The following is a 15,548-nucleotide window of genomic DNA, read 5'->3' on the forward strand; positions in this document are numbered from 1 at the left end:
ACACACACCTAGAGCACAACTGATTTATACGCAAAGTTATACAGAGCTTGCGTTTTCAATTGCTTGTATTTTTATGCATATTTGTAAACCAGTGCTTGCCTACTCGACAATAGTCAAAATGACATGGCGAGAACAAGGTGAAAATTAGACTTTGGAATTCCCTTCCTGCTACCTGCTTCCCTGACTGTACCTATATGCTTAAGATCAAATGTAATGTAAACCAACATCTTGTTAATCTTTCTTAGAAATGGTCCCAATTAGTAGCCTGTTATCTCCAAATGGTGATATGTCTTACGTGGGGTGAAAGTGAGTATATAAAATAAAAATAAAAAATTTTTTAAAAAATGAAAACAACAGCACACAAGTTTTGGGATCAGCAGTTGTCGTTGGGACGAACGATGGTCTACAGAATACCTTAACACAGTACACAATCTTTTTCTCAAGCTACAACAGAGTTTGCAATGATGGGTTCCTGTTTCTATTTGATAATCACAGGCTTTACACAATAATTTCATCATCACCATCATAAAACAGATCAATTAACAAACTCATTATTTCATCATCATAAAACTGATCAATTAAACTCATTTCATCATCATCATAAAACTGATCAATTAACAAACTCATTTCATTATCATCACCATAAAATGGATCAATTAATAAACTCATTTCATCATCATCATAAAACTGATCAATTAACAAACTCATTATTTCATCATCATCATAAAACTGATCAATTAATAAACTCCTTATTTCATCATCATCATAAAACTGATCAATTAATGTCATTTCATCATCATCATAAAACTGATCAATTAACAAACTCATTTTATCATCATCATAAAACTGATCAATTAATAAACTCCTTATTTCATCATCATCATCATAAAACTGATCAATTAACAAACTCATTTTATCATCATCATAGAACTGATCATAATAAACTCATTATTTCATCATCATCATAAAACTGATCAATTAATAAACACATTTTATCATCATAGAACTGATCAATTAACAAATCATTATTCCATCATCATAAAACTGATCAATTAATAAACTCATTTCATCATCATCATCACCACCACCAAAGTGAACAAAGTCATTATTTTCTTGTTCCAATGTGAGAATGCGCCAAATATATTCGTTGGCGGCTGTTGCAAAGATTTTAGAATGTCCAATTGTACTGTTACTTCAAGAAGAGGCGGTTCACCCCTCTTATTGTATCAAATTTTTTCTCTCTCCCGCTGCTTCCCAAGGAGGGATTACTCTCTCCTCCCTTATTATACCTCAAGAGGGGGAGGCTCTCTTCCTTGATGTACAAATCATTACATCGTCTGTCTCATTCTCTCACTGAAATTAAACTTATTTTTCCCCAAATTCTGGGAAAAATGTCAATCATCCATGTCTACTCACCCCAGCAGTCATTATTTTCTCATCCCAATTCGAGAATGCACCAAACATATTTGTTGCCGGCGGTGTCGGAGAAGATTTTAGCATAAAGCAATTACAGGGCAACTACCCCTCCCCCCACACACACAAATGCCATGCATGAAATCACTAAAGTTAAAAATCCTTTCTGCAATCCAACTACATTACGTACAAATAAAATTTATGACCAACTTGTCGACCAAGTTTGGTACAGATAAACTTAAATCCAACCTCTGCCTTGTCCACCAAGTTCCAGCTATCAATATCCAACAATCTTTGTTTTATCAGTGTTCAATTATACACTTTGGTGATTGTATCAGCAGTAAGGGTGTGAGTCTGAATAGGTTTTACACTCACCGGACCATAACCTCCCTCAGATTTTTGTCTGTGGGATTACTTCAAAGATAATACCATTAAAACAATCTCCAGACTATCCTTGAACTGAAAAAGGCCAAAATCAGAGTAGTGCCAAGAAATGAGCATAAGAGCTATTGACAATTGTGCGTCACATCTAGGTGGCTTATCACTGAATGGCGATAAAACAAAAACTGTTGCACATTTCTGAGTAACAAGCCAGTTTTATATCAAGTATGGTTGGATTTAAGATTTGACAAGAAGATACAAGAACTGACTGGAAAAAAAGGATACAGTCCACACTGGTTGCATTAAATCCGAAGACGGTGACATTATCATGGAAAAAGATATTTTGAACCGATGGTCGGAATATATAGAGGAGCTGTACCATGATGAGAGAGGTCCACCAACCGAAATACAAAGCGAAGAAGGTCTTGTGATACTCCAAGATGAAATATATAGTGCTTTCAGAAAAATGAAAAGAGGGAAGGAACCAGCATCCAACAACTTTCCAATCGAGCTGCTTACTGCATTTGATGAATTGGGACTCAAAGTGGTCACAAAACTGATCAACGGTACTTATGAAATGGACAATATTCTGGAAGATATGAAAAAAGTCAGTTTACATTGCTGTCCAAAAGAAACCAGGTACAACAGATTGTGGACAACTCCATACAATCATCTTAATGAGTCACATGACTAACGTTCTTCTGTGTTTGCTCATGAACAGAATGAGGAACAAAATTCTGCCAAAAATTGAAGTACAATTTGGTTTCTCAGATGATAAAAATACATGAAACGCAATTTCGTCTTGAAAACCCTCATAGAAAGATCCGTAGAGGTAAAGAAAGATACTCAAAGGCGTTTGACAAGGTATGACACAGGGATTTGTTTGATATTCTGACTGATTAACATCGATTGAAAAAATCTTAGTGTTCTCAGAAACCTCTTTTGGGAGCAGAAAGCAGCCATCAAGTTTGACAATGATTGCAGGGCTACAGACCAATTTGCAGAGGAGCGAGACAGAGGTGTGGTTTTTTACCTGACCTTTTCAACATCTGCAGCTAAAATGATTTTACACAAAATTAAAAATCCAGAAGGTGTTAGTGTAGGCGGTCACAACATCAATTTAAGATGTGTGGATAACGCTGTCCTCATTGCAAACTCTGAAGACAAATTGCAATGAATGCTGACAACAGTGACGGATGAGAGTGAAAAGAAATGGCTGCAACATAATGCTAAAAAGATAAATTGCATGGTTATCTCCAAAAAGGCTGAAATACCAAAATGCAATATCAAATGTAAACGCAAGACCATTAGACCGGTTGATACACTCAAGTACCTGGGTTGTATTATTACATCTGATGGTAAGAGGGACGCAGAAATCAAGAAAAGAATCGCGATGGCAAAATCCGTCTTTCATAGCATGAAGTGCATCTTACAAAACAGAAACAAAAAACAGAACTTAGAACTGCACGCCTGTGGAACTGTCTTCTGTTTGCCTGCTTTCCAGCTGACGATAATATGGTTGTCTTTAAGTCCAACGTAAACAAGTTCTTGATGAGCCATTCCACTTAAGTCAAGAAATTTACCAAATTTCCATTACAAACAATTACTATATTGTCGAATTGACTACTGTACACTCTTTAATCCTTATCCTAGAGTGAGGAAAAGTTGGATATTGGAATTCAAGGTGAAAAGTTTCACAGGTTTAGACTTAAAAAGAAGAAAAAGAGAAAGGCCTTTCGGGTTGAAGATCTTTTATCAAATGAGTTAAAATAAAAAGTGCAATAAAAAGGAGTCAGAAAAACCTGGAAGAGAGACAAGAAAACAAACAGGCAGAGAGATATGTAGAAATTAAATGAGAGGGTGGGGTGGGGGTTACAGCTCTTAAATAATTAAAATTATTTTTAATTTTTTTATATTTTTATTCAAAAACAAAAAAAAAAATGTAGAAAATGGGGGTTGATGGCTTTCAATTAAAAAATTTCAATTACTTTTTCTTAATAAAAAAAAATAATAAAATGTAAAAGTTAGATTGGGAGGGTGGGAAATAGCTATAAAAAAAATTTTTTTTTTTTTTTAATTCTTTTATTTTTCATTTCAAAAAAATATAAAAATTAGACGGGGGTTGATGGCTTTCCATTAAAAAAAAACAAACAAAAAGAAATCAAAATTTTAAAATTGCTCCTTTTAATTAAAAAAAAAAGGGGGGCAGAAATTAGATTTGAAGAGAGAAGGAAAGCTAATAAAAAAATATTTTTTTAATTAATGTTTTTTATGAAAAATAATTTTTTATTCTTGTCCAGAATTACCCCATATGAAATAAATTAAAATAAAGATTAGTATTTTCTATGTACCCATAATGAAATTAAGACATAATATTCTGAAAATCCTATGATAGTTTTATTTTTAAATGAGAAAATAAAATTTAATATCTGAAGAGTGACTGCCTTGCTCACCATTTTGAAATATAATTCAACAATAATTCATACTTAACAGATTTGTTGTAATGTCTACAAATTAACATTAATCACTTAAAAATTATTTTCTTTATAAAAATAAAACTACTTGATAAATTTATGTGATTTTTAGAATATGATACTTTGTTTTGTCACAAGTAGATACATCATATGGATTTTTCTTAATTGTTTTTGTTTTGTCTTCTTTTTAATATAAGTAGAATTTTGCACAAGAACCAAAGTTTTTAATATAAAAAAATTAGATAATCTATTATAAATAAAAAAAATTTTTTTTTTTGAAAAAAAAATTAAAAAAAAATTAAATGTACAAATTAAATTTGGGAAAATAGCTTGAATTAAAAAAAAAGTTTAAGAATGAAAATAAAAACTTATAGTCAAAATTAAAAAAAAATTAAAGTAATATTAAAATATATTTTAATAAAAGTAAACATTTAAATAAAAACATTTAGAAATTTTATTGGGAAGGAGTGAAAATAATTCTAAAATTATTATTTATGAAAAAGTTGTAAAAGCATTGCATTGGGGTCTAGCTTAAAAATCAAAATACGTTTTATAATGAAAATAAAAACATTTATAGTATTAAAAAATAAAATAATATTAAAATATTTTTGAATAAAAAGTTAAATTAAAAATTGTAGAAATTATATTGGGAAGGAGTGAAAATAATTCTAAAATTATTATTTATGGAAAGTTGTAAAAGCATTGTAATAATTATGTTGGGGAATAACTGTTAAAAATTAAAATACGTTTTATAATGAAAATAAAAACATTTATAGTATTAAAAAATAAAATATTAAAATATTTTTTAATAAAAATTTAAATTAAAATATTCTAGAAAATTATATTGGGAAGGAATGAAAATAATTTCAAAATTATTTTTTATGAAAATAAAAGTTTTAAAATCATTGTAAGAATTATATTGGGGAATAAAATTAAACGACTGCTAAAAATCAAGATAAGTTTTATAATGAAAATAAATCCAAAAGTTAGGTTGAGAGAATATGTGTTCAAATAAAAATAGTTTATTTTTTTTTTTAACAAAAATAATTTTTGTTTGAATTGCAGAAATTATCAGAGGGGTGGTAGCACTTTAAACTCTAAAACTAGTTTGAAATCTTATTATTTTTATTAAAATAAAACTTAATCTGTGAAACTTAGATTGGGTCCAGGAGTAGGGGAGTAACTATTAATAAATCAAATTAAATGTAAGATTTTTATTTCAATGAAAATAAAAAAATTTAAACAAAAAGTGAGAAATTAAATTGAGAATAGTTTTTAAATATTTTCATGTTTTTTTAATGAAAATAAAATTTTTAAAAATATGTAGAAATTAGATTGGGGGGGGGTAATAAAATAAAAAATAAAATAAAAAGCCAGATAGAGTTATTCTCTTTTTCTTTAATCTTAAATTATATAAAAAATCAGAAAGTTAGGAAAATAAAAATTAAGAAATTTATATATACATATATATATATATATATATATATATATATATATATATATTAGTTGGAGGAATAATTCTTAAAAATCAAAAATAACTTTAAAAAATATTTCCATGCTATTTTAATGAAAATAAAAATTTAAAGAAAATACATAGAAATTATACTGAAGGAAAAATAGCTCTTAAAAAAGGTTTATTATTTTGTTTCATTAAAGAAAATAAAAATTAAAAAGAAAATATGTAGAAATTAGACTGAAGGGAAAAAGACAGCTCTAAAAGTTTGATAATTATTATTTTTTTAATTAAAATAAAAAGCCATGTAGGGATGTTTTCTTTTCTTTTTTCGTAAACTGAAAGAAAAGTTAGAAATTTGCAGAAGAATAAAAGTCACAATGTAAAATAATTTTAGAAGATGGGGTGGGAGTGGGTATTTCCTCAAAAACAATAAAAATTAACCTAATAATAATAAAAATAATAACAAGAAAAAAAAAAGGTTTTAAGAGTCAAAAAAAAAAAAAATTTTCTTTACTAAACGTTTTCTAGATCAGACAAACAGGCAAGTTCTTGCGTTTGTGTTTGTTTTTTGGTTTTTGTTTTTATGTTTCGTTTTTATTGTTCCAAGTTTTGCCTTTCAGTTTATGTTTTTGTCTTATTTTTTTCATTCTTTATAATTGTTTTGGTTTCAACCATGAATCTATTTACAAATGTGAGATGTGGAAATCCACGTGAGAGAAAGAAAGATACCGCAACACAGCAATGACACGATCACTTTCTGAGAATGGCTATCCCTTAAAAAAAAAAAAAAAAAGGTTAGTTGGAATCAAAGAACGGCACCGGTTGTAATATGTGTAGTAGTAGTAGTAGTAATGGCAGCGATTTTTTTTAAAGATCTTTTTTGTTTTACGTAATTATCAATTTGTGTGATGTAAAAAAAAAACAAAAATTAACAATCAAAGGGAAATAACTATTATTGCTAATAAAGAATTATTTCCCTTTCATAGGCAACAAGAACAATAACGGCCTATAGCGACTATTGAATGTCTTTTTCCTGTTAGTCGTACTTAATTCGCCCGAATAAAGTGCTTGCGCATCGTAATGCCCTATCACCGGTACTACAGCCGTTGTTTGTCGTCTGAAAAACCAGAATGAACACCGATTCTGCCATCACCAACACTACAACTACACAGCCGTTCTCACTTCCTACAAAGGTTGATCAAATCATTGCAGGAAGTTGTATTACCGTTGACAGCGGCCACTCTCTCTCTCAACACGAAGATCAGCAAAATGAACAAACGGAGCCGTGTTACAGTCATCGTAGGCTGCAGCAGCAGGAAGCCGTAGAAAATTGCTTTGTTTTTTGTTTTTTTTATTCTCTACTATGGACGATGTAAATGGAGGTTCCGACTGAGCACAGAGCGGACATCATTGGTGAAACGAAGGGCATCCAACATTGGCAACAAACAGAGCAGGGCCGTATCTCGTGCGTCACTGAACCATGACTTGATGGGTATCGCATTATCTAATAAAAAAAAAAAAAAATTTTTAAATAGAAACTTTAAAAATGGATGTTTTTTTTAAAGCAATACAATGTAATTTGTTTTTTTCTTCGTCATTTGCACGCTTCTACAAATATTTGAAAATATTGAATAACAAATTTTTTTTTTTAATAATATTTTTATTACCTGTTGGGTGTACAGGGTGTTGTTAGCATGGAATGCGAATTTTCAGGATTAAAATCACATTGTCAAAGATGACGTTAGAAAAAGATGTTTGGTTTTATTTATTTTTTTTGTCTCTCTAGTCGACCGTTATTAGAACAAACACAGATTGACGTTAAATCAATTTCAATATTTTTTTTTTTTTATTTAATTCAACTTTTTAACGCATGCAGGTACATAAGTATTTTTTTTATTATTTGTTATTTTCTATATTAATTATAATTTTTTTTTTCTGTTTAATTTTAACGACGGGTACTTTTGCTAGTATATATATATATAAACTGAAATTTTGAAATACTTTCAGATTATAGATTGTATAATACTGTAAAATTAAAGTCCATATGTATATTAGTATATTTATAAGACTATCCTAATTAGATAAAAAGAAAAAAAAACTGAATATACAAGATAGAGCAATAATATAAATGAAAATTTGGTGTTAAATTGTGAATTTAAAAATTTACAAGAAGTATATTATTCAAGAAGGAATATAAAATTTTAAAGTTTTCTCCTTTAAAATTTTGTATTTATTGCTGAATAATAAATTTCTTGTAAATTTTTTTGATTTACAGAATTTTAACGCCAAATATTCTTCAGAATAGTGCAATGCAATAGATCTACTGGTATGGAAATCCAATGATTATTGGTTTTACAAAATATTATTGGCTGTAATATTTTATAAAGACAATCCCAGCTAAATAAAAATAAATCCAAATTTAGTAATTTAATCGGGATGGGTAGACATTTAAATTTAATGGAGATGAGTAAACCTATAGGTTAAGGATACATACTAATTTAAATGTATTCTTTGTCTTACATATAAAAATTTCTAGATTTGAAATTTAACCATATCGCGCCATAAAATTTAAATTACTAAATTTTGATATGTATGTATGTATGTATATATATATATATATATTTAGATAGCATTTTTTCTCTTAAGCATATTTGATTGAATAAAATAGACATTTTTTGTCTTAATTCTATTTTTGATCCTTTCTAACTTATACTTTCCATATATATATATATATATATATATATATATATATATATATATATATATACGAGCAAACAGTTAATAAAACATGTTAAAAAACACTTTGAAATGAGTTAAAAACATATTTAATCTGAAAAGGAAACACTAGATAAGTGGATAGTTCTTAATCCGTGGAGTTTCGAAGAAATACTTTCCTTCTCATCAGAGGGTAGGAATTAGCAAAATGCGGGATCGGATTTTGCATGCAGAAGTATTTGATGAAACAACAAGTAAGTAAAAGATCTTACTTGATAACAAAAAAAGTGAAGCAGAGGGAATATGGTGAAGAACAAGAAAGTTAAAAGAATTTCCATTTGCACAAGTAAAATCCAAGGAAATCCCGTAATTGGAAGAAGATGGTCCATAATAATCCAAAGGCAGAAATCCATGGAATAATTCACAAAAATGTGTACACATTTTTTCCTTGTACACATTTTTGTGAATTATTCCATGGATTTCTGCCTTTGGTTATTATGGACCATCTTCTTCCAATTACGGGATTTCCTTGGATTTTACTTGTGTGAATGGAAATTTAACTAACTTTCTTGGATTTACATTTTTGGATTTTACCGTTATTGGATACTTTACCTTTCACCGGACTATCCATTCACGTGAAATCACCTTTTTCTTCACCATATTCCCTATGCTTCACTTTTTTTTATCAAGTAAGATCTTTGACTTACTTGCAGTTTCATCAAATACTTTTGCATGCTAAATCCGATCCCGCATTTTGCTAATTCCTACCCTCTGATGAGAAGGAAAGTATTTCTTCGAAACTCCGCGGATTAAGGATTATCCACTTATCTAGTGTTTCCTTTTCAGATTAAATGTTTTTAACTCATTTCAAAGTGTTTTTTAACATGTTTTATTAACTGTTTGCTCATATTATAAGCTCTATTTCCTATTTGGTTTATCAAGCTTTTACATCTGGCTGAGATAATTTTATAAATATTAATTCTTTAATCTTTATAATATACTTTAATTTTACCATCTTGGCTCATTTTGGTAAATTTAATTGTAATTTTTATTTTATTTATATATATATATATATATATATATATATATATATATATATATAAATTTAAAGGAGATTAGAATAATAGTCTAAAGAGCTAAGTGTATTTTAATGTAACAGTGAAATTACTAGTTTAATTAAAATACAGGAAATGCTCGTTGTAATTTAGAAATATAATAAGCTCGATAGTTAAATGTCCTAGAGCTAATTCAATATTAAGTAAACTTGACTTTGTTGTTGTTCCTTCTTATGAAACTGATTTTTAATTTAATTAAAATTTGATTTTTAAATTTAAAAAATTTTTTTTTAATTTTTAAATTGTAAATCACTTTACTTAATATATATATATATATATATATATATATATATATATATATATATATATACACCTTATGAAATTATATATATATACAAACACATAATAATATGTAGTAATAAATAGTGATATTTACATCTAAAAACAAAATAGGCCTAAGGCTCCTAAAAATTCGTACTAGAATTTTCCACAAGGAGCCAGTGGTGCAGTAGATAGAGTACTCTAAAAATTTAATTGTAAAAGTTATACATTTCTAGAGGTTGAAGGTTCAATTCTTAGTGCAGGACGACGCTCAAAAGTACAATTGTGAATTACTGTTGACTTCTACCCAGTAATGGATGGCGGAACGAGAGCATGTTACCACTGTGAATTAAATAAAGGGTTTCGGTTTAAAATTCTGTGCAGATTCCCGAGTCGGAGAGAAAGATTCCCTTTTGAATTCTGAATTTGCTTCATTTCCCCCGATCGTATCAGCATAAAGAAATATGAATATCATTATTTAGATTACCTCCACCCACCTCTATAATCGTCCCCAAATCTAGCCTCTATCACAGTAGCCCCCCCCCCCTTAAAGTATGTATTGTTTGGGGTGAATAAGAAATAAATAAAAAAGAAAACTTACCTGGATATGATTTGTAAGCTACAGGTGAATTGTCCAAGATGAATATACTGGAAAGGTCGCTGCTGATGGCCGACAAATCTTTCGTATAACTACCAAAATCGAGACTACAATGCTGGCAACAACAAATGAAAAAAAAAAAAAGAAAATTTATATAAATAGAAAAATTTATACGAGGATATTTTCTTAATAAAACATGAATAAAAAAATTTGGAAGATTTTTTCTTTTTTTATATATAAACAAAATCTTTTAACAAATAAAAATATCTTTTGTGGCATGATAAAATGTACAACGAAGAATTCTAAATCCGATTTAGACTATATTTTTAATCTGCTAATATTTAGATTGTCTATTGTTTCTTCAGACATTAATAAATGCAGTTCTGGCTCTCTGCACTCCCGAGGGCTCAGTATTAGCTTGTTGCAATATTTTTGCCTTATAATGGGGTATGATCCCGCACAGTCAGGAGATTCTATTTATAAACAATGTTGCTAGCAACTGACAAATCAAATTAATTCACGTTCTGCTACCAACCAATCAGAAACCAGAATTGCTCTATAAAAATTCAACCTTTTCTGTAGCAACTTCGCATATGTTTTCTTCGTGTCAACACGGGAAGAATCTTTTGCTCTGTGGATTCCAACTCGAGAACTGTCTACTGAGAACCAGTCACTTCCAAGACTTGTGTAGAATAACTAACCATCGGAAACTGTTCTGAACCTAGACATGGCTTACACACTCCACTTAATAGCATGCCCAGGAGTCTCGCTCTGGCCCCTCACACACTCAGGAATTCCGCTATGGCTTCCAGCATTCTCGAGAGTTGAAAGTCATTCACAAAATGTCTAACCTCAATACGAGAAAATGAAAAGTGAAAAAGAACTGCTAGGAAGATCTTATCTTGCCTCGATAGAGTTAAAAATAAACTTCATAGCCTAGTGGGGGATGCCTTTTTCTTTTCCCTGCAATCTCTTTCCCACAGAAGAGATGTTGTGAGCATGTCTCTGTTTTATCGTTATTTTCATGGCAAGTGCTCGTTTGAGCTCCAATCTATGGTCCCCGCCCCCTCACCAAACATTCACGAGAAACACTCGTTTGGCTGAAAACACTATCAATAATTTTGCCCACTCTTTATCTGTGTCTAAATCTAAACGTAGATTCCATGAACAAAGCTTTCTTAGAACTGCACGTCTGTGAAACTGTCTTCTGTTTATCTGCTTTCTAGTTCACTACAATATGGCCGTCTTCAAGTCCAATGTAAACAAGTTCTTGATGAGCTGTTCCCCTTAAGTAATCCAATTTTCCAAATTTACACTTTTAACGATTACTATGATATTGTCCTTTTGACCACTGTACACTCTTTAACCCTTATCCTCGAATGGCCTTTGGGCCTTAATAAGCAGCGATTTCCTTGTAAAAAAGATATTTGCTAGATTTAAAAAGTGGCTGTTTCTTTTAAGACAAAATCACCCGATAATACGATTGAAATGTGTCATATTCACGAGACACATGCTGTGTTTATTACGTTCTTTTAGATTTTTTGTGAGTCACAGATGCAGATAAAGCAGCATCTGTGAACTTATAGCTGAGGGGACAAACAAAACACGAAGGCATCTTTGTTTAAGGGGAATTTTCCCATCAAGTGTGTGTGTGTGTGTGTGTGTGTGCTCGTTGGCAACTTTTTGAAACACAGAGACAGCAAGATAGAGATTGGAAGATAAAGGGGAAAATAAAATTGCTTCTTGTGTTTTGCTTTTTTAGTTTATGTAGAAAAGTATTTTAAAAAGGAAAACAAAAAAAAATAATTTCAAGTTAATCTTACTTTTTTTATTATCATAGGTGACCTTGCATTACTTCACACTGAAAGACAGGGAGAGAGAGAGAGAGAGAGAGAGAAGGGGGGGGGGCAATTTCAGCACAAACTTAGCCACATATCTTTTGGCACTGTCAACAGAACATCTGACCAATTTTTGATGTCATGCCAAATTGATAAGCAGTCAAAGATTTGGAGGATTTAGTCAGCAAATTATTTCTTCTCATATATATATATATATATATATATATATATATATATATATGTGTGTGTGTTTGTATCTATAGCTGTATTTGTATATATATATATATATATATATATATATATGTGTGTATGTATGTATATATGTATAAGTATATGGATATATATGTGCGTATATTTGTATATGTGTGTGTATGTCTGTATATTTGTACGTATCTGTATAATAATTGTATACCTGTGATTATCTGTGTATCGATACATATAGCTGTATTCTTGCGTGTGCGTATGTTCTTTTATGTATATATTTACGTGTGTATGTTTGTGTCACTTTCGCACATGTATGTATGTATGTATTTGTATATTTGGTACGTATGTATGTATACAGATATATGCCTCAGCATGAATATGTCTGCATTAGTCAATTCCCCCACCCCTAACTTAATGCATAACGACACGTAACTCTCATAGTAAAATCACACACATGCAAAGTCCTTTTCTTTCCGTGACACGTTCAATATAAGTAGAACCCCCACCACCACCAGCCTGTACAACTCACAGCTCCAGTAAAATTATAACCCATTTTTATTTTAAATTTACATTTTGTTGTGAAAAGTTGGGGATAATCTTCCAATAGGTCCTAATGCGATCTTTCCTTTTTTTTTTTTATCCTCTTTTTTAGAGAGCTCACAATTTTTTATAAAATCCTTATGAACTTTTTATACTTTTTTTTGAAGAGCTCCATTTTTCTTTTTTAATTTCTCTCTAATCTATCCCACTTTTCATTTTTCTTTTTGGTGTCGAGAGGTTCCAGGTCGCCTGATGAAGTCTCTTGGACTGAAACAGATGGCTATTTGTAGCGACCATATGTAACTATTTACCCTAAATAATAATAAAATATATATATATAGAGAGAGAGATATGCATGTTTGTGTATATGCGTGAGCCTTGTAAAAAAACGTTTTTATTTAAAATTTCAAGACACAATGCAATGATGATGAAATTTGTCTTCATTAGATATATTGAAATATTATATAGTGTTGGAAGTTTTTTAACCTTTAAAACTATATAAAAAACTTATTTAATTTTGATATTTTTTTATCATTTGTTAGAAAACTATTTAGTCAGTAAGTCATTTAATCACTTGCAATCAATGCATATATATATATATATATATATATATATATATATATATATATATATATATATATATATATAAATAAAGTGATGCTTGTGTAGTTTCAACGACAGAAAAAAATGTATATTTAAAAGAGTGTAGCCATCAACAATTGTAGGTTTTTCAGACTTTTATCATTTTAAAATATTTAAAAATATTTAAAAAATGATAAAAGTCTGCAAAACCTACAATTGCTGATGGCTACACTCTTAAATATAAATATATATAACTCTTCTTAAAGTGTTTTTAACATGTTTTATTAATTATTTGTTCTTTAGTCTTGGAAGTTTTTTTAACCTTTAAAACTATATAAAAAAATTTATTTAATTTTTATATTTTTTATCATCTGTTAGAAAACTATTTAGTCAGTAAGTCATTTAATCACCTGCAATCAATGCATCAACTTGCTCTCTCAAATTCACTATAGTACTAATGTTAATTTAAGGGATCATCAGTTGTTTACCATGAAACACTGTTTCAGGGATTTAAAAACAAAACAGTATATTAAATCATGGCTCCCCAGCAGTGTTGATCAAACACCACCTCCCTTAATCTCAAGAGCAAAAAAAAATGTTACAGATATTAGTTCTAGTTTCCTGCTCTTAATAAATTTGGCTAGCCTATTCATGTTATAAAAAATGTCTTCCTTACCCGAGAGATTCATCTGCTTCCAAATTAAAAATGGGTATATTTTTTAATTTACTAGTGTTGCATTTATAAGATTAGGATTAATCCATACATATACACACGCACAAAATGGTCGATTAAAGTTGAAAGTATGGTACTTATCCAATTAAATCACTTGAGAACTCAATGTGATAGAGTAATATAAGTAAATTCTTGCTTGAATATGTACTACTGATCACATGACTGGTATAAACCCTTTAGATTGGACCACATATAAAACAGGTCTGAGATTACCTGCTGTTGCCCACCCTGGAGTCTGGAACACTCAGCATCTTAAATACCAATACCTGAGTGCAATAGATGTGTTGGTGATTTTGTTTTATGGCATATCAACTCTTTTTGGATTATTTAAAACCGAATCCAGTAATTTTGGAAATTTTTTATTTTTTTTTATTTTATTTACTCATGTTCACCCCCAACAAGGCACATCACCACTTGGGCGTAAGGGACTACTATTTGGGGGCATGCCAAGGAAAGATTAACAAGATGTTGGTTTACATTACATTTAAACTTCTGTATATCAATACAGTCAGGAAAGCAGGTAGCAGGAAGGGAATTCCAAAATCTGGATGTTCAAGGGAAGAAACTGTTAGAGTAGAAAGCTTTCTGGGATTTGGAGACCTCAACAGTGAGGGGGTGTGATTTTGTTGATAAACAGATTTGTTGGGGATATGTATGTCAAGGGGGCACAAGTGCAACGAGTTCATCAGAGCATATTCCATTAAAATATTTGTAAAACAGGCACAGATGCAATATTGTGGCGATGTGACAGGGGTTGGAGCTTAGTTGACAAAGTGGGACCTACTAGATTGAAAACCTTTTGGAAGCCTATCCAAGGAGAGACTAGTGGTAAATGCACCAGTCCAAATGTGGCAACAATACTCCATACATGGGTGAATGGTGGCCTTGTAGAGGTGAAGGATACTCTCAGATGTGAGTAGTTTTCTAGCATGATAGAGGGAATCCACCTTCTTTGCAGCAGCCTTTGCAATGTCCTCAATGTTTTTGTTCTAGTTCATATTGCCCATGAATGTTTTTATGCTTTAAATTCTTTATAATTTCAAATATTTTTTTAAAGTTTTGGATTTTGTGGAGTTATTCTCATCTTTATACTTGTTGTTTCACCACGTTTCAGCCTGTGGTGCACTGGATAAAGGCGTTGAGTCTCTACGGTTCCAGGTGAGCATTGTCTGAAGATAGCGGTCTCAATCCTACCCAAAGCAAGCCAAAGGATTAGTTGGCAAAAACATGGTGAGACA

The 15,548-nt window shown here is 30.3% G+C and overlaps 1 protein-coding gene across 2 annotated transcripts in view; it reads right to left on the minus strand.

Moving 5' to 3' along the window:
• Positions 1-6,199: 6,199 nt before the first annotated feature.
• Positions 6,200-15,548, minus strand: part of LOC145261030 (CTD nuclear envelope phosphatase 1-like) — a 178,544-nt gene continuing 169,195 nt past the window's right edge. For both annotated transcript variants that reach the window (XM_080119167.1, XM_080119168.1), the window contains exons 7-8: positions 10,417-10,528; positions 6,200-7,228 (exon numbers count right to left, since the gene is read on the minus strand). In XM_080119167.1, the coding sequence (XP_079975293.1) occupies positions 7,086-7,228; positions 10,417-10,528 (255 nt within the window). In that variant the 3' untranslated portion in view covers positions 6,200-7,085. The remainder of the gene's footprint in view (positions 7,229-10,416; positions 10,529-15,548) is intronic.

The sequence above is a fragment of the Euprymna scolopes genome, chromosome 37 (genome assembly GCF_053919585.1).
Source record: "Euprymna scolopes isolate OS-2025 chromosome 37, ASM5391958v1, whole genome shotgun sequence".
NCBI lineage: Eukaryota > Metazoa > Mollusca > Cephalopoda > Sepiida > Sepiolidae > Euprymna > Euprymna scolopes.